This window comes from Taurulus bubalis, assembly GCF_910589615.1.
Source record: "Taurulus bubalis genome assembly, chromosome: 21".
Classification (NCBI taxonomy): Eukaryota; Metazoa; Chordata; class Actinopteri; order Perciformes; family Cottidae; genus Taurulus; species Taurulus bubalis.
In genome coordinates, this window is record NC_136609.1 from 7097519 (window position 1) to 7117494 (window position 19976).

The 19976-nt window shown below is 43.8% G+C and overlaps 1 protein-coding gene across 2 annotated transcripts; it reads left to right on the forward strand.

Moving 5' to 3' along the window:
* The first annotated feature begins 3893 nt into the window (after nt 1–3893).
* On the forward strand, nt 3894–12430 carry fdx1 (ferredoxin 1). 2 transcript variants are annotated; one of them, XM_079236688.1, is made up of 5 exons: nt 3894–4327; nt 8307–8431; nt 8988–9117; nt 10043–10194; nt 12305–12430. In XM_079236688.1, exons 1-4 carry the CDS (start codon nt 4194–4196, stop codon nt 10149–10151), a joined length of 498 nt encoding a protein of 165 aa, XP_079092814.1. In that variant the 5' UTR covers nt 3894–4193; the 3' UTR covers nt 10152–10194; nt 12305–12430. The 2 variants fall into 2 exon arrangements, with proteins under 2 accessions (XP_079092814.1, XP_079092813.1); XM_079236687.1 differs by lacking the exon at nt 12305–12430 and having other exon boundaries at nt 10043–11126.
* Nucleotides 12431–19976: the final 7546 nt, after the last annotated feature.

Here is a 19976-nt window from a genome sequence, read left to right on the forward strand (position 1 = left end):
CACTGTCTTTGTCTGGAGCCTGGAGGTGGAAGGTTCAGTGCCCTGTCTAAAGCCCTCTGGGATTGTAAGAATGGGTTCAGTCCCTTGTCTGAAGCCATCTGGGATAGAAATCATGGGTTCAGTTCCCTGTCTGAAGCCGTCTGGGATAGAAATCATGGGTTCAGTTCCCTGTCTGAAGCCATCTGGGATAGAAATCATGGGTTCAGTTCCCTGTCTGAAGCCATCTGGGATAGAAATCATGGGTTCAGTTCCCTGTCTGAAGCCATCTGGGATAGAAATCATGGGTTCAGTTCCCTGTCTGAAGCCATCTGGGATAGAAATTATGGGTTCGGTTCCCTGTCTGAAGCCATCTGGGATGGACCTCATGGGTTCGGTTCCCTGTCTGAAACCATCTGGGATAGACCTCATGGGTTCGGTTCCCTGTCTAAAACCATCTGGGATAGAAATCATAGGTTCGGTTCCCTGTCTGAAGCCATCTTGAATAGACCTCATGGGTTCGGTTTCCTGTCTGAAACCATTTGGAATAGACCTCATGGGTTCGGTTTCCTGTTTGAAACCATCTGGGATGAACCTTATGGGTTCGGTTTCCTGTCTGAAACCATCTGGGATGAACCTCATGGGTTCGGTTTCCTGTTTGAAACCATCTGGGATGAACCTCATGGGTTCGGTTTCCTGTTTGAAACCATCTGGGATGAACCTCATGGTTTCGGTTTCCTGTCTGAAACCATCTTGGATAGACATGGGTTCGGTTCCCTGTCTGAAACCATCTGGGATAAACCTAATGGGTTCAGTTCCCTGTCTGAAACCATCTGGGATGGACCTCATGGGTTCGGTTCCCTGTTTGAAACCATCTGGGAGATGAGAAGCAGAAGGTTCCTCTACCCGGACCCAACCACCACCATTCTTCTGGGCTGGAACATCAACAGGGACTGGAAAAGCAAAAGACAAGGTTACAAAGGTTATAATAGATTATACTGGTTTAAGTATCGTGAGATTCTATTCAGTACATAAAAGAAAGAAAACTAAAAGTCTATAAATATTAGTATACTATGTTCACTGTGTTTCGTGTGTTAGCATGCTAACATTTTCTAATTGGTACAAAACAAATCACATCTGAGGCTGACGGGAATGTCATTAGTTTTGTGGGCATGTGGTCATAAAGAAAGATATGATTCATCTACTGGGGACTATGAATGCCTGTGCAAAATGTCATGGCAATCCGTCCAATTGTTGTTGAGATATTTCAGTCCGGACCAAAGTTTCTTCAAAATCTCTGCTATATTTTGGTAGTTTCTTGTGGGGAGATGCTGAAGTAGTGGAGGATAAATCATAGTTGAGTTTCCATAAATAGTGACTATCTCACTTTATGGCTTCCTCACCCTCATCTGTTAGCCAATGTCTTCTCTCCATCTCTCCAAATCCCTTTCCCAGAGAAGGACGGATGACGGCTAGAAGAGGAAATGTACATATGAAAAAGAAAAACGGTTTAAGTAGTTAGCTCTTGTTTAGGTTTGATTACTTACCCACACGCCTGTTCATCTCATCGATGTGTTCCTGCACAAGGCCGGTGTTGAGGTCAACAAGGAATTTCCTGGAGGGCTCGGTACCTTGTCGAATGTCATCAGGGAGCTGGTGGGTTGAAGATGTCTCCTGCAAACGTCTAGGGACTGCAATCGGGAGAGCTTGGAGGCCTGTGAAGGGTATTTTACACATCATTAAGGTTATGTGGAAGGGTGAGGCCGAGGATTAACCATTACATTTTGGAGTGGATCAGAATCATGGAGCCGATACACACATTGTTGAATTGATAAACATTAGCAGGGCATTGGGCCTTGGTGGAGTTTATTTACTGTTGGAGATGCTCACATACAGACAGAAACCGAGTGATCGTGTGTTTGAATACAGACAACCTTAGACTCCCTTGCTGATTAAACAAATACCTTTGCCAGTTGACAGATAAATAACTGTTTGGCTCTTTGCAGCAATTATTAACTATAAAACAGGATAATATTTAGTTTTTCTTTAACACTAATAAATCAATAATGGTCAATGTCTTCTTTCTGTACAGTTTAATTGCTTGGATTACATGTTTGCCACAGGCTGCAGTTTTGCCTCAAGGTGTTAGATGTTCTCTAACTGCTATTAAATGTCTTAGTCTGTCAAAATCCTCTTAGTTAGAAATGGACTTTTTTTTGGGATTTTTATATTCTCCAAACAAATCAAACTAAATTTGTTACAAAAAAAATCCATGAATGCCAGTGTGAAAGTGTATGTCTAATATAAAAGAAATAATAATGCAAACAAAATGTTTATTATTTGTGAAAGTTATTCATTTTTTGCAAATATTCTGTGATCTCCACATGACACGCTGGCGGATTGTTATAATTGTTATAATCTTAGAATATTTTTTTTCTCGAAAAATAGTATTGTAAGAAATGATAGAATGATAATATAAACTCATAGAATCACATAATGCATTCAGTAAATAAATGCTGGCACAGAAATGAATGATCTTTCCACTATACACTTAATGAATGAAAGATCTTACCCGACAGCGTCAGAAACAGCAACACGAATTTGAACATCCTGTAAAAGCCAGAAGAAACAGAGCAACGTGTTCTTTTCACTGCCCTGTGGACATAAACCTGAAGACTGAGTCGGTTCCTGTGTTCCTTACAGGTCTGAGACAGCAGAGAACACTTGGAAACAAAAGGCGTCCCATTAATATATCACTGTCTTGGTCATAAACCCCAGATAATAACAGTGATTAGGATTATTGATTAATCTGTATGTCCCATGGCTTGATGATAGCTGATATTGGATGCACTTTGCCCATGAGGGCAAAGGGTTTGAACACTACACCAACAGCAGCCAATAAAGTACAGTTTACCTTGACATCTTAATATACTGTACACATCCTGTTTTCATGGTTTTATAAATATGTTGAAGGTGAATGACACTTGGTTTAATCGAGGGTGGCTCAGTCAATATTTGTGAACATGGACAGAGACTGTAGAGGTCACTCAGGGTCGTTTGAGACTGTAGACCTAGAGGTTGGAGGCAAACTTCAGGGCCCCTGATTACAACTTTTCAAAATTAAATCATGTTAGTTCTCTGGATAAGGCATACACAAATTACACTATCTCAGCAACGTTTAAGTGTGAAGATACAGAAGGTTGTGTTGATGTTATGAAATAACTGATTCATTATTCTGGCTCCACCTGATGCAGTGCTGCTGCTGCTGGATTTACCACAAACAAAATATATAATGTAAATAATATAGCTTTGTTGTACATAAGCTATTCAACCCGTTCCTATATTCTTACAGCAAGGCATGCCGTGTTTTTAACAAAAACAAAGTTCAAGGTTGCTGTGGCATCTGATTTCTGCTTGTATTTCGCTATAACTCCGCTCTGCCGGCTGACGCTGTAATTAAAAACGAGCGTAAACACTCTCTCAAAACCGGGTTGGTCAACTTTTAGCAAGCACGTGGATGAACTATGTACAGTATAATGGAAAAGCATTTTCTGTTGGCGGAATCAAGCCATCAAGCTGGCCATTCAGTCATCCACCACTCACCAGGAAGATCCTCGTTAAAGCTTTCAAAATGAGAGTAAATAAACTCTCCTGTTAATGAAGGAAAACGTGTGTGACCAGAACGACACAAAATAAAAACTAAACTACATATTATTAAGCGTGTGCTTCATTTTAACTTCTGGGCGGTGTCATTTGGAAAGAGTTGCAACCTTCTTAACCTATAGTTGCGACGCGTTGGTTGCGAACGCTTTTATTTTTAAAGTCCATGACCGGAAGTTGTTGCGTTATGACTCGTCTCTCTGTTGCCCTTGCTCGGAAAAACATCGGGATCGCTCACGTTTGAGGATTGACTACATCGAGCAGGGCATCGTATTTGCGGCTGATAACAGCAGCCTGCTTTGTGTGTTGTAGCTTGTTTTAATCACAGGTTACAACGGACTCTTGTCGTAGGTTACACGTTACGCAATGAGCGTGACAGTGACAGAGTGACTTCTCGCAGCTAAAACCGGCTAGCTCAGCTAGCTAGCTCAGTGGGCGAAGGCAGACAACTTCGGGTTCGTCTCCTTTGGGAAGCGAAGAGCTCGAGCTGAAGTGGGCCGTGTGGCAGGTTCAGGTAGTTCCCCAGACCCTTTCCAACCTCATCCTTTGTGCTCCAAATGGCTTTCGTAACGGCGCTACGAAGACTGGCTCACGTGAGGTTACGAGAGTATCCGCGGAGGACGGCGGCAGTAACTTCGGCTTCCTGGCTGACGGATCGGAGGGCGTTCACCGGCGGGACACGGGCTCTGAGGTATGGACTTTATGAAGAGTGTTTAAACTCTAACCTCCTTAAACTTTAACCTCCTTAAAGCTAAACAAACTCCATTCAGAAAATAGTAGTTTTAACTTTTCTCATTAGCGCACACACCTGGCAGGTCTTCAGGTGCACCACGAGTGAAGACTGGAGTTATAACGCTATATAGTCCTCATTATCATTGAGTCACGTGCGTAAGAAACGCCGAAAAGAAGGCAATTCACTCTCTTTTTGTGCGTTGTTTGTTCCCACGAGAATCTCTGGACATGGCGAGAAAACAGAACTAATATTACAAAGTAACAGGCTTGACGTGTACCGGTAGTTGAAACAACAGCTTCGTGTTTGAACACGTCCAGCGGTTGCGTCACACGTCACGTGTTGCACATAGACTCCACCAGAGGAAAGTTGCACCGTTAAATGTCACATTTGTGAATGGAGTTTGGGGTGAGATGTTTTTCTAAGATAAATGATCTAGTAAAAAAAATACTAATCAATCATCAAAAACACACACATTGATCTTTTTTATTTTGAAATAAAATGTGTGAAAACTAGTCTGTGTTGTCCACATGGTAGCAACAGAGTCAGTTTGTAGTGTTGTCGTTTTAGCCATGGCTGATTGAACCTTGGCTGTGGCTCAAGGGGATGAGTGGTCGTCCTGCAACCACAAGTTAGCCGGTTCGATGCCGAGTCTCCCCATAGTTTGCATGTCGAAGTGTCCCTGAGCAAAACACTGAACCCCCAGTTGCTCCCCAGACGCCTCCCCATGGCAGCCCACCGCTCCCCAAAATACCAAGGATGGGTCAATTGCAGAGCCCAAAGGGATCCATCCTTCAGGCCCAAGGCTTCGGCCCATGGCTCGGCTCCATGGCTCGGCTCCCCAGGGCCAAACAATGTGTTGAGTTGCACAACTGGTTGGCCTTAAACTGGCTCACATCGTCCCTGAGAGCCCACGTGAGGGTACACATGGCTGGCCCTGACGCTCCAGAGACTATAACGTTTAAATGAATCCACTTTAGAGTTGCATGCAAGTTTCCTGAAAGAGGACATTAATGCTTGTGATTCGTTCCAAACTGAACCAAAAGGAAACACAGTAATTAAAAATCATGTTCATGTGTCCAAGTCTGTGCTTTTTTGAATTTGTCATTTTTGTCTTACAAGGTCATGTGGTGCAGGAGAATGATTGAAGTTAATAACTTTTTTTCAAGCGCATTACACAGGAGCTCTGTCCAATCTGCTTGCAAAGAAAATAGTCAATCAGTTGACATCCTGAGATTTCGAGAAGGTCATTGAGTTTAATATGTATGGCTGTGGAAAGCAGACAACTTCACACGTTGTCTGAGAATTTTAAAGAATTGTGGTCACTCAACAAGACTATGCTCAACTTGAATGCTCTTTATAGGTGATTTATTATTTTAGGTTTATTAACGAGATTAATGCACTTACTCTCTACAAAAATAATGGTAGTTTGCCAATTGTGTGTTTATTGTCACTGTGGAGTTTAACAGAAGATCCGCCTCACAAAGGACTCACTGTTCTTTCTTTCAGCCTCTGTGCTGCCGCTTTTGTTAAATGTTCTACTCTGGGACTTCAAAGTTCATAGCCCTCATCTCACTTTATTTGGTTAAAGCCCGAGCTGCAGCCTCTCGCTGTGGTGTGACGGTGAGAGAGTTGGCCTCTTATTAAATATTAATCTGATTCCCACTGAACCCCCCCCCCCCCCCCCCCCCCCCCCCCCCCACGGTGCAGGAGTGTAGGCGGCCCGCTCATCCAATGTTTTGGCTGCGCGCTGGATTAGGATGGACATGGGCTGTCCTGTGCTGTATTTTAACATTGAAAATGTAATAAAAGAGAATTGGAAAGGATGTCCATTCACTGCAGCTAATTATTGACTTAACAGGCGAGGCTAAGTAGATGAAGAATGTCTATCCTCGACCTGAGCAACGCTGAACTCATTGGCCCAATCCCAATCTCCAACTTCACAGACTTTCTCCCTCTAACTCCGTGAGGTTCTAGTTCTGTCCCACATTGTCGAGTGCTTGAGTCTCTGGCAGACATTTTAAACCCTTTATGAACCCGTTCCATAAATCAGCATTAGATGTCGACTTTGCCCAAGGGAATTACCCACAATTCATAGCAATGTGACGTTAAACATGCAGTTTCCAATGGAAGAATGGAGACAAAAAAAAAGGTAAACAAAGAGGTGTATATATATATATATATATATATATATATATATATATATATATATATATATATATATATAATTACAGATTTATTCAAACATTTCATTTTGTTATTGAAGCTGTTTTGATAAAAACAAATAAATAGATTATTTGAAATGACGTCTCATCTCATGAGGAAAGAGCCTCAAATCGGAGAGTTAAAAGTATAGAATAAATACCCACAATTAGACAATATGTGTTTGATGTTGTCATCGTCACATATGTTGCAGCAAAGTGCTGTCCCATTCATATTTCACCAGTTCAAGCCCTCAGCCTCACACACTCAACCATTCACAGTGACGTCAGTGAGTCCCTGAGGGTTTATGGTTTAGGGGACATTGGGTTTGTGCCGTTGACTGCACAACGCTGAACTCATTGACTGCACAGACAAACGCTGTGTCATGTATTATCACTAAAAATAGCCTCAAAGCTTGGACAGACTTTTCATTTTTAAATGATGTTTTCAATCCCACTAATAGTATGTAGTTTAATTCTTTCATTATTCATAATATTGTAATATATCATGTAATGTATTGCCTTTTATAAGACAGATTTACGCCAAAAATGCTGAAAAGAAGAATCCAGTTGTTATTTCGCAGGCCACGTGAGGTGTAGTGAAAACTGTGTCATTCATTTTTAGCTTGTATAATTACTGGTGTGATTGTCCTGCTGGGTTGAAAACAACATTGTCTACTTAATCTCAGAGCTGATGATAGAATGATAGATTATAGAATTATATTTCTTTTGACAAACGTTTACCATTTTATGACTTTTTCTATTTTATTCACCAGAATTGGCTTTTTTTTTGTCCAACCAACAATCTTAAAACCTTAAATAAATAAGACCAAGAAATAGAGAAAATAGTTACCGGTCCATGTTTTCTGTTTATCGCCCGGCCTGATTGCAGCTCTGGATTTGTTATTTAAGACGTGAGAAGTAGAATTGACCTCTCTTAGTGGGAGGGAGGACTTTCTCTCCCTTTGGCCCAAGTGTAGTGATGAGCTCCGGCCACTAGAGGGCAGTGAAGTGCAGGCAGCTAAAAATGATCTAAGGCAGCGGCCCCCAACCTTTTTGGCTCCATGGACCGGTTTCGTGTTAGATAATGTTTTCACGGACCGGCCTTCACGGTGTGGGCGATAACTATGACGTATTAAAATTATACGACCGGCATAAACACAAATATAAAGTGCATCAAAATACAACTCACCATTACACCGTATTAGTGGGAGCCCTGAGCTAGTCCCATCTCGGGGTGATGGGAGACAACGACACCCGACTTGTTCTTTATGTCTATTCTACTCCGTAACTTAGTTCTGGTCGATGTCACTGCAGAAAACCGCTTCACAAAGAGAGGATGTTGGAAATGGAAGCTGGGGTTTCAGTGCTTTTATTGTGGCAATTTTAGGACATTCTGCCTTGATTTTAATCTAGAACGTCAGCAAAGTTTTACATTTCTTTCAAGTACTTTTTATTTCAGTTTTGGGGTAACGTATCACGTGACCTCTTCACATGTGTCAAGAGGCTCAGATGCACTGACAGATGTATCCGGTCATTTTTCAAAATAAAACGTCTTTCCGACCTTGATAATCAATTAATTATTTCTGTGCGGCCTGGTACCAAGGGACCCGCGGCACTGTGGTTGGGGACTGCTGATCTAAGGGTCTCACCATTTTGTGTGTGTGTGTGTGTGTGTCGGGAGGAGAGTGTGGTTTCAGAAAAGGTCGATTAAAACTGTGTCTGTGTGCGTTTGTCAGGTCGGACAACAAGGTGACGGTGAACTTCGTCAACAGAGACGGGGAGAAGATCACGGTGAAGGGGTCGCCTGGAGACTCACTGCTAGATATCGTCATTAATGAAGACCTCGACTTTGATGGCTTTGGTATGTAAGCACACACACACACACACACACACACACGTGTAGGAAATGCCAAATATTTTCGCGGCTAGTTTTGCCTTCACTTTCTTCACAAAATGTTGAGCCTACTTTAAAAAAGAGAAGGCATTAGTGCGTGAAGTTTCTGATTTGACGTGTATAACCACAACACGAAACACAAAGGAGTCTTTGTCAATGTCTTTGTTATGACAACTTGAATTAACCGACATAATCATAAGCATAGCAGGTCGAATTATCAAACTCGACATATGAAACTAGATAGTTAATTTTGTTATTAGATTACACCATCATACGGGGGTTGGTTTTGACATCAACTATCATGAGACTATTTTAATTGTATCAAGAATATTTTCCTTGACTCAACTACACTGGTGCAAATCTGATATGTATTTGTGTGTGTGTGTGACTGGTTATGTTGTCAACTCGTCATAACAAAGATATCTCGGACACTATGCACAATGTGGCTTCTTTTCCCCAGAAAACAACCAAAAAGAAGTTATGAAACACAATAAATAAAGTTTTAAATGTGTGTGTATTTCAGGCGCGTGCGAGGGGACCCTGGCCTGCTCCACGTGTCATCTAATCTTCACAGAGGAAGTGTACAAGAATCTGGGGCCGGTCACAGACGAGGAGATGGACATGCTAGACTTAGCCTACGGCTTGACAGACACGTAAGGAAGCACACAAACACACCGCTTTTCTTTGTTTTTCCCTTATCAGAAATGTGCGGATAAAAATAATGAGATTGAGGAACGTGAGATCTGCTTGATGCTGATGTTTAGTACGAGTTAATCAGCGTGGGACAAAGGAGCCTCCACTCCCACAGCTTCATAAAGGAGAGCTGTCCTGTCCACATCGGGTCTCTTCCACTTGCTTTCCCAGCTGCTGCTGTCCATGATTTATGTGAACAGCTGATCAAATGTCTACATGGAATGTAAAGGGATGAACCCACAGAATTAACTTCATAAGTAGATTGTGTTTCTGCCGCCCCCAAGTGGCCAACTACATGGTGGCAGGTGTGAGATAAACCCAGAGGGCCGTGAATGTTCACGTGTTGGGAAAACTCCTCCAATGTACAAGCGAGCACCTGGACGGATATTTTAGACTTTTGTGACAGATCTGAAATTGAAATCAATTTTCATTTTGCTTGACTTCTATTAGCGTTTGTCACAGGTGATGGCCAAACTCTATACTATACTTTTTATGACATAATATACTATGACTTTTTATGGCTTACTATACCTTTTTATAATATTTGTATGGCATACTATGACTTGTTTTATTTTTAAAGACATACGTTACTATGATTTTTTTCAACATACTACTAGATTACCTTTTTATGACTTCTTTGAAATACTATTCTATGACTTTTCTGATTTTCTTTTTCTGATTTATTTTGACATGCTATTCTATGACTTTTAAAAATATATTTTCCTGGCAGACTATCCTATGACTCTTTTCTAACTTAGCGAACGTATTTATTTCAAATGAAGGTCCCATGTTGTCCTCCAGAAGTCTGAGCCTGAGTTAAAAAAAAAAAAAAAAGCCCCCGACAACAAAGTGAAGAGTAAACGGTTTATTTATTTCTCCCCACAGATCTCGTCTGGGCTGCCAGGTCTGTCTGACGAGGTCTCTGGAGGGAATGGTGGCCAAGGTCCCAGATAGCGTCGCCGACATCCGACAGAGCCAAGACGGATCCTCTTGAGCTGCGACTACGTGTCTACGTCGACACACTGGGGTCACGCCAGGTCAGAACGGAGGGGGTTGAACTGTCGACTCTGCTGGACTGCCACAGGATTGTCTCCTCCTTTTTAAAAACAAAAACAATAAACCTCCGAGTCACAGACATCTAGAGCTACCTCTCGATGTAAGAATATGGAATTTGGACGCACACATGAAGACCAAATAACCTTTATTGAAAGTAAACCTGGACGAGAAACGTAGACTTACTGTAAACCATTAGAGAACTTTGCTGCTTAGTGAGGAGTCATATCACGACATGATCTCCAAACTAAGACGAACCTGTGGTCATTCTAGACAAGCCGTCCTGATTTTAATCACTTTTAGAAGTCACTCAGGCCGGCACATGAACATGTATTAACCCTCACACGCAGTTTTATTACCTAAGAAAGTTTCTCTTCTTGTCAATATGACTCCAGTTACGCCGACACTTATAAAGACAAGATTCTGTACGTGTAAATTCAGTCATATTCACTAAACAAGGAAAAAGGTACACAACTGAAATCTAACCAACAGTTCTCAACGCCTCAAAGATTGTGCTGATGCTGACACACACACACACACACACACACACACACACACACACACACACACACACACACACACACACACACACACACACACACACACACACATACATACATATATATATGTATACCCCTACTATTGTTTGTTTGATCAGATTCTCCATGTAACCATATAATTCCATCATGTGATTGTACATAGTTAGAACACACACATATATATATATATATGTATCGAGGGAAAACGATGTAATAAAAAAATCGTTTTTACATGTTTGAAATGAAAATATTATGCTGTTTCTTCTTCTAGCACCTATCAGTTATTTCACCTGCCAGTTATCACCAATGGGAACCAATAATTATGTCACGTTATAATCACGTCATTTTATTTTCAAATAAAAGGCTCGTTAACACAGCGTTTGATTACATGTGAAGGAGGCGTAAACATTATAAAGCAACAGTCTTGTGGCCTATTTTAACAAAGTTCTGAGCTGCATGAAATATAAAGCTTGAAAAACCATATTTACATCATAAAAACATTGCGACAGGACGCATGTGATTAATGCGAATCAATACAGGCATGTGTGAAAACCACATTGTTGGCAAGAAACAAAACAAGGATCACATCTACAAGTTCTGCTACAGCGTGTCGTTTAAATGCAGCGAAGCGTTTGAAATGTGTGGTGTAATAAAAGACTCGCAGAACAATGTACGTCATTTATGACCAAATATTTAGAGGACAAAGACTCTGCAGACTAAAGTCAGTTCAATAATGATACTTCAGTACAGACGCACAAAAGCACGTCTTTAAGTTCTTAAAATGTTCCGTTAAAACCCTTAATAGTGATTAATCACACGTCCTTGAGAGAGTTTGGAGCATATGTAAGTTAGGATACTATCAGTAGCTAGAATTGTTCTAAATCCAAACTTTAATCATGATTGTATAAGCCGTTAAGTTTAGCAAAGTCACAGTGTATCATTTTATTTATTTATATATATATATATATATGTTCTAATTATATTCCATAATGCGTCCTATGTTCTTTTGTTAATAAAGTGTCAATACAGGAAGTGACACTAATGAAGCGTTTTAAAGAGTTTATTAACTTTACTACAGAGCTGCATTATTTTACCTTTTGTATCCAAGATCACCATCAGGGCAATTCCACCGATTAATTTTTAATGAGCTTCTACTTAACGATACGATAAAAGAAGGCAACTCCAGGTAGTTTAAATTGGCATTTTAACTTTGGCCTGATATAGTTTTAAAAACAAAACACAGGAATGAAGATCAGATCCGACTTAGTTTCATTACGCGGTCGATACCCAGACGATCCATCAGTTTGGACTTTCAGAAACGTATTATTTATTATATAAATAAGGTAACAAAATAAACGCATTCCCTTAATGGCAATAAGCTCTCGGCAAAGTTTAAGACCACGTGATCTTTGTGGAACTTCTTTTCTCCCCGTTTGTTCTACCAAAGCAAACTAATTACACTTCAAGTCCAGACTCAGGCAACATGTACTGGATGGCAGAGCAAAACAACAACACATTTATAAGTATTGATTATAAATCCCCTTTCCTCTGACAGTCACACGTAAGACTCTTCAGCAAAGAGAAGCTGGTCAAAGTCCGGTTCAACCGACGGGTCGCTACACCTCTTCAGCCGCTCCCTGCGACTCTCCACCAGGGCGAGCGCCGCCTGCTGGCCGCTCTGGGCGTTGCAGCGCGGGTGAGAGGAGAAGTAGTCCCTCACTGCTTTGGTGGCGTTGGGCGAAAGGCAGGACCGGATCTCCGCCGCCGCCCGTCCTCGTGGACCCCCAGAGACGTCCAGCTGCGGGTCGCTGGGCAGCCGCGCCCGCGTGAAGGTGGCGGCTCGGTCCACGACCTGCCTCCCGGGTTCTGACCCCCGGCGCGTGAGGAGCCCGGCGTCGCTTCCCTCCTCCACAGAATGAGACTTGTGCTGCTTGAACAGGGACAGAGACGGCCCGCTCTGCTTGTAGAATAACGTCGGCGACGATTGCTTCCGCTCGGTCTCGTCTCTGCGGACGCTGGCGTCTGAGGACGAGAACCAGGGGGACTTGGGGAGTTGGAGACTCCCAGTAGAGCGGTGGTGGGAGGGCGGGCTGGATGAGTGGTGTTTGAGGCCACGCCTCCCCTTTACGCGGCCGCCGTCCCGCCCTGCATCCTTTGAGGCTCTGGGCTTGAGCTGACTGCTGGACGTTAGTTTAACTCCTTTTCCTTTCTCTGGGACGTGTTTCCCACATGGGAGCGGCTTCTCGCTGGATCCTCCCTGTTTGGAGAGATACACAGATATTAAGGTCCTTTGGGGAAATCAAATCAAAAACCTCAACGTAACATTAGCATATATACTATGACTTCTTTATGGCATTTGTCGGGGGAAATACCTTATAGTATAGTACAGGGGTGGCCAACCAGTCAGAGACTAAGAGCCACATGTTTTACTGTGTTACCGCAAAGAGCCACACCATACCATACAATCCATTTCATTTAGGGTTAATTTATCCACATTATCCTATCACAGGTCAAACTTAACAGATGAAAATAACAAAGACAAAGATTAAAACACACATTATTATATTAACTTTGTTCAAAGCTTTTTTGTCACAGTTGAGAAGGACATAACTCTAATAAGAACATGCATGCGGTCTGGGGCAGTGGTTCAACTGGTCTGGCTGCAGGATCACCATCACCCTGAATGACAAGCCGCGACCAAAGCGAGGAACATTTTCAACTTCTCAATTTGACTTAATGAAAATATGGCGCCGTTTGAAAGTGAGATAGTGTCACAGTATGCCAAACACAGCATTGAGCAGCATTGAGGAGTGTGTGAATATTCAATTCAGTTTATTTTATATAGCCCAAGATCACAAATTAAATTGTGCAATCTGTAACATAACATCCTGTCCCGGGGCCTCACATCAGATCAGGAAAAACTCCCCAAATAAAGATCGTAAAAACCCTTTCACAGGGAAAACAGGAAGAAGCCTTCATAGAGCAACAGAGGAGGATCCCCCTCCCCGGATGGACAGAAGAATAGATGTCATGTGACCAGAATGAACAACGTAACATAGTTACAACACATTACATCAATATGACTGAAATTGAATAAATTGCACTCTGCCGCATTAAAAAATCCCTTCAAAATAAAAGCACAGGATTTTTTTATTGATTTTTTTCATGTAAAATGACCGTACTGACGGACTGAAAACGGGTCCGCGATTTCATGGCTTTCAAGCCGTCGCGCCTTGAGTTTGACACCAAAAAAAAAAAATTAGATATGAACGCAAGAGCCGCATGAAACCAGGCAAAGAGCCGCATGCGGCTCGGGAGCCGCGGGTTGGCCAGGCCTGGTATAGTATCAGGCTTCATACACATTCTTTCCATGACTTTAAACCAAATTTCCATGAACAAACATGTTGTGAAATCTCGGTGTAAACATGAAAAAGTGAGACAATGTAGTATTTAAACTAACAATGAGAATACAAAGCATACAGTAAACCTTACATGACACAAATGAATGAGAGACAATAGTTTGATTAAAAGAATAAACATTTATATAGATGCCTGTATGTATGCCTGCTTATATTTTGAGCGTCTTTCTTTTAAAAGCATATTCATTATTTCAAACTAACCTTTGGGATTTTATTTTTTTCAAGGACTTTTCCAGGCCTGGAAATAACCATTTTAAAATCCCATGACTTTTCCAGGTTTTCCATGACCGTAAGAACCCTGAACTATGTTGAAAAAAGTTTTTAAAACCTATTTATATAGGGTATACGATAATAAATACATATTAGACCATTTCACTCACCTCTGCTTCCTTCTCCAAGTTGTCTTGTTGGGTGAGGGACAGCCTCCGGCCTTTCTTCAGCCAGGAGTTTGGGTGGAGGCCCCTGCAGCCCTTGATGGTCCCCCAGCTGAGTGCTTCTTTGGGTGGGGAGCCTTTTTGAGTCCCCAGGTCCAGATGTCCACCAGCAGAACTCATGGTTAAGGGCGCCGCGGGGACACAGGAAGGGGGAGGACTGGATGGGTGCGTCTTGGTTTGGTAAAGCCCGCGTCTGCTCCCCCAGGTGACGTCACTGCAAGGGGAGCGCAGCGAGTCCAGAGAGTCCAGGGAGGAGTGCGTTAGTGCCGGGGAGGTTGGGGTCGAGGACAGGCTGGGCGATCTCACTGCCGGAGCGGCGGCCCGCCATCTAGAGCGCCCGAGTGTGTTGGAGAGCTCCTCGTCCTCGTCTTCGTCAGGGAGACCGTCGGCGCCCCCGGAAACAACCCACGGCCGAAACTTTGCCACGTAGGCGACGGCCGGCGCCGAGCGTCGCCGCTGTCTGTGCCGCCTGTCCAGGGACAGCAGTTCCAGGGAGGAGGACGGGTCCACGGTCGGGGCATCCAGGCCGGAGGGGTCCGCTCTCCTGCCGGTTGGGGTCTGCTGGGTATCTGGGTCCGTGTCTTGGTCGCAGTCGCTGAACGTGAGGATGGAGTCCAGGCTGTCTTGCAGTGTTTTGGGTCGAACGCGTCTCCTGCTGCAGAAACCCGGGGAGCCGCCGCTGCTGTCGTCCAACTCGTTCTCCAGACTGTCGTAGGAGGAGTCGGTCAGAGGGTACGGCCACGATTCTAGTGGAGCGACGGGACAGATGTAGTTAAGGAAAATACTTTGTAGATGTTAAAAAAAAGATGTCAAAATTACATAACTGTATCCATTCAAATGTGACTTGGGCCGACCGTCTCTAAGCCATAAAAGTGGAAAGGGAGTGCTTCAACTCACAGAAGGGACAAACGGAGTGATTGTCAAAAGAGCGATTATTTTTTCTTGACCATCTTTGTGTTTCTCTAAATGAAGATGGGACAATCGGTCCGTCTCCGTACCTGAGCCCGTCTCCTCGGCGTTGAGTCTTTGCTGCGGCCCACCGAACAGGGAGGAGGGGTCCTCGCCCACGATCTGCTGACAGTGTTCAATCATGAACTTCACCAGCTCGCAGACCTGAGAAACACCACGGGTGATATTAACCTACTGTAACGACCGAGGGTCAATCTGAACAATGCTGCTGCCGGTGTCTCCAGTGTTCTGCTCTGTTCTCGTCCACGTCACAAAAAGTCAAACTGTTCTAAACTTAGACGCTTATCCCGTTCTATGAAGCTGATCTGAGACATTCCTGAGAAAAGCTGGCTGTGGTTTAGAGGCGTCACAAAGGGGCTTAGCACCGATCTTGTTTGCTAAAATAACATTCAGTTGACAGCTTGGGCGGCTTGTGAACTATACCGATAATATACATTTACAAATCAAACTTCTCTTCGTCACTGAGCAAAGTTCCAAATCTGGGTCAGACTCCACTTCTCACCTTCTTAGTTTCTTCTCCCTCCACCTCGGGGCTGCAGGGGGCTCCCGGAGGCCAAAGCATGCTGGGAGCGATGCACACTGACAAATTGAAAGTCGTCATCTGGTTCTCGTGGGCGTTGCCCTGGATACCGTGCAGCATGGCCAGCAGGTAGCGTAGCAACAAGGTGTTTCCTTTAGGCAGGCGGCAAATCATCCTGCAGAGATGCACAACCATAAAATGATGCAACGGTCTTCATCGGTGAAGATCAGCCACACGTTCAAAGCATCTGGATAAACGTGTTACCTCTTTATGTCCTGCACTTGTTCTTCCTCCTCCTCCTCTTCCTCCAGCACGTCCATCCACTCTTCGTGCAGCTCACAACAGAACAAGCTGCTCGGGATGCTGCGCAGGAAATCCTGAAAAACATCCGCACATCTCACATCGGGTGTCTGATGTATCACTCAGAATGAAAAAAAATAATGAAACCATTAAAATTGTTTATTTTCCCTCTCTGTTCCTGTTGGTATAAGTGAGACACTATCAATACAATCATTCATATCGTGTCACAGTCTAAGAGGCTCTCTGTTATCCCTCCAGATAATAAGAGATTATAATCCAGATTACATTAACGAGACAATCTGGGCTGCTGTGAACATCTTGTCCCGGTAGCGAGGCGGTGGAACGCTTTGTGCTTACAGATGTGTCAGTAAGGTGGCCGACACATGAGCAGGTGCTCGGTTTCATTAGTGAAGATGTTTATGAAGATGATAATCCACCTGTTGAGGTTTATCTCAAATACGCCGTCTCACCTTGAAGACTCCGGCAATGAGGAAGGCGTGGTCTCTTGTGAGCGGCAGCTGAAACTCTCCGGCGTCCAGAGCGTCCCGCAGCTCCCTGACGGCCCGGGCCCCCGCCGGCCGGCGGAAGATCCCCCGCGTCTGCGAGCCCTCGTGGTACAGGAACGCCATCATGTCCTGGCGAGGGAGCAGAGAGGGAAGTCTGGTTTCTCGCCCGTCGCTTCACGGCGCCGAGGGCGAGAAAGCGACACTCACCATCACGGGCTTCGGCAGCGCGTCCTCCACGCAGACGGAGCTGAGCGGCCGGCCGAACAGGCAGCCGCGCGGCGCGCTGGCGAGCGGCGGCTCGTTCAGGTGAGGGGAGGAGCCCCGCCAGAAGGCCCAGGTGATGAGGGAACGCCGCCTCTTGAACGGCTTCTGAGACCACTCTATAGAAAACAAGATATCCCAGATCAGCAAAAAACAATCAGCTATTTCTATCACTTTTTATTTTCAATGACATCACCTGCCGATGCGTGCTGCGGTTCAACGGGCCGCGGCTTCATAATGAACTGGCACTGCTTGTACACCTGCATCTGCTCCACCTGCATGGCCCTCGGCCCGTCGGCGTCCCGCCCGCCGCCTCCCTGAGACATGGTGTGTCTCACATGACTCATCTGGATGCTGAAGGGAAACTCGTGACCTGAGACCGAGGACAAGACGGCAGCATCACTCCCTGGAGGCCTCGATATAAAACATCAACAGCACCGGGGCATCGTATTATTAGTACACACACACACACACACACACACACACACACACACACACACACACACACACACACACACACACACACACACACACACACACACACACACACACACACACACACTGTGGCCCCTCGCCTCCACCATGAAGGAGGCGGATTACACAGCACACACTCTTCTCTTGGAATGAATGGCACTAGTGTGTTTAAAATAAAATAAAAAAGCCGCGTAGCAAATTATAGACAACGACAAACTGGTCTAGAGCTCAGTCACTGACCAATCAGAGGGTAGGGGGCGTTGTCCCTCTTGGAGATGACCCACAACTGGAAGTCTTTCACGTTTCCCTGAAACGGAGACAAAGACAGAAAAGTGAGACTCGACGGCCTCAGAGCACACAGTCCGTCTGAGGAGGAATTCATTTTTAGGAGACGCGACTGTGACAAAGAACGCTATTCTCTTTCAGCTTTTACATGCCGTGTAAAATCATATAATATAATATCACATGCAACAGGCTGCAGGGCTTCTGGGAAAACGCTATAAAAAAAACTATCTGATAAGATATTGGCTGGATATTCTTTTTTTAGACTAAATCTGGTGACAGATCCCTTTGATCTTTTTTTTTATTGTGACCAATATAACATGGACAAATATGTGATGCGACCTCGAGCATATTTTAACATTCCTATCCTGACAAATGTATAAACAATATTAGGTTGGTTGTATGTGTTTTTAATCTGAATCATAAAATAACTGTTTACTTTTATGTAATAACCCAAAACCTTTTTTTTTCTTATTTTATGTTGCACCTTGACAGCCTCTTACATCTCTTTGTGAGGAACAAAATGTAAAGCTCTATTAGCTTTACTTAATTAAACCCTATCAAATGAATAATGCTGAAATTTGACAACGCAAACAAGCAACTGACTAAACAATGAAATATGATAAATACATTTATAGTGAGTTTGTGAGGAAATAAACGTAGGATTCTCGTGTCCACGTCTTACCACTAACACACTGACTAAGCATTGATGACACATAATGAAAGCCAGAGGGGCGGAGTCACTCACGATGATGCTGAACTGCTGCAGGGCCAGTCGGACCACCTCATTGGTTGAATCGGAGTTGCTGACCGGGAGTGTCTTGGTCTACCAGGAGGAGAAGGACATACATCACAAATATATATATATATATATATATATATATATATATATATATATATATATAATCTAATGTTGGGATTAGAGCCAGTAAAAGTAGATCAAACATCAAAGTAAACTTACAACAGCAAAAGTATTGATTCCCTTCCCGTACACTCTCAGAGGGATGGTTTTGGGTTCCTCCGTCTCTTTCTCATCTCTGATGCGACTGGAGAGAGAAACGAGGACGTGTCACGTCTCTCTACACGTTAAGAGGACACACTTTATGTTGTTCATGATGAAGGGACGTTACCTTTTGAGGAGAGGGAGCCATCTGTCTTTCAGTTCTGCAGAGCTGAGCGGGAGCATGGAGAAGACGTTATTTTAACGGATTTACAATTTCTAGCACTTCAACATCCCATCACACTCTGAACATCCAACAAGTGTGTGTGTGTGTGTGTGTTACCTAAACGTAGCCACACAGTTACAGGTGGGCCAGCCCATAACGAAGCTCCTCTCTGGGTTGGTGCTTCCCTCACACACCTCGTCCATGCAGTCTGCCGTCCACATCTCACACACACACACCTGGGCCTTCAGCTTGAAGTGGTTGGCTGATCTGTGGAACGCAGAGAGAGAGAGAAAGAGAGAGAGAGAGAGAGAGAGAGAGAGAGAGGTGTTAGCCTAATTCACTACTAAAAGGAATCAGCCAAAATGTTCCTGACACAGGGATAAAGATACAAACACACACACACACACACACATATACTCGCGCTTACTTGGCTTTGGCGATCACCAGCATGTCAGTGAACAGGAAGAGGTGTCTGTCCTGGGTCTGCATCCCGGTCTTCAGCTGAGCGTGTCCGTGGAGGAGGAAGGACCTCTCGGAGCCGCTGAGGAAGGACTGGACCAAGGAGCAGGTCTCTGGGCTCACGGGAACCAGGAAGCTCTCTCTGGGGAACAAGCACATGGGGACGCTGTAAACGGGAAATGTACTCTAAATACTTCAAAAAAACATTTACTTTTTCTGGACAATAAAACAAGTTATTCATATGTACTTGAATATGAACCATCAAAGCTTGGTTAAAGATAAACGCGGCGTTCTTTTCTCACGTTGAAATACGACAGGTGGCTCCTTTAAGTTTCCTCTCAGTGCAAACAAGAATATCCCCTATAATACGTGAAGATTATAGCGCACAAATATATCAAAAACATGTAAAGACACGTTGGTGCGACCCGTGCTGCCAC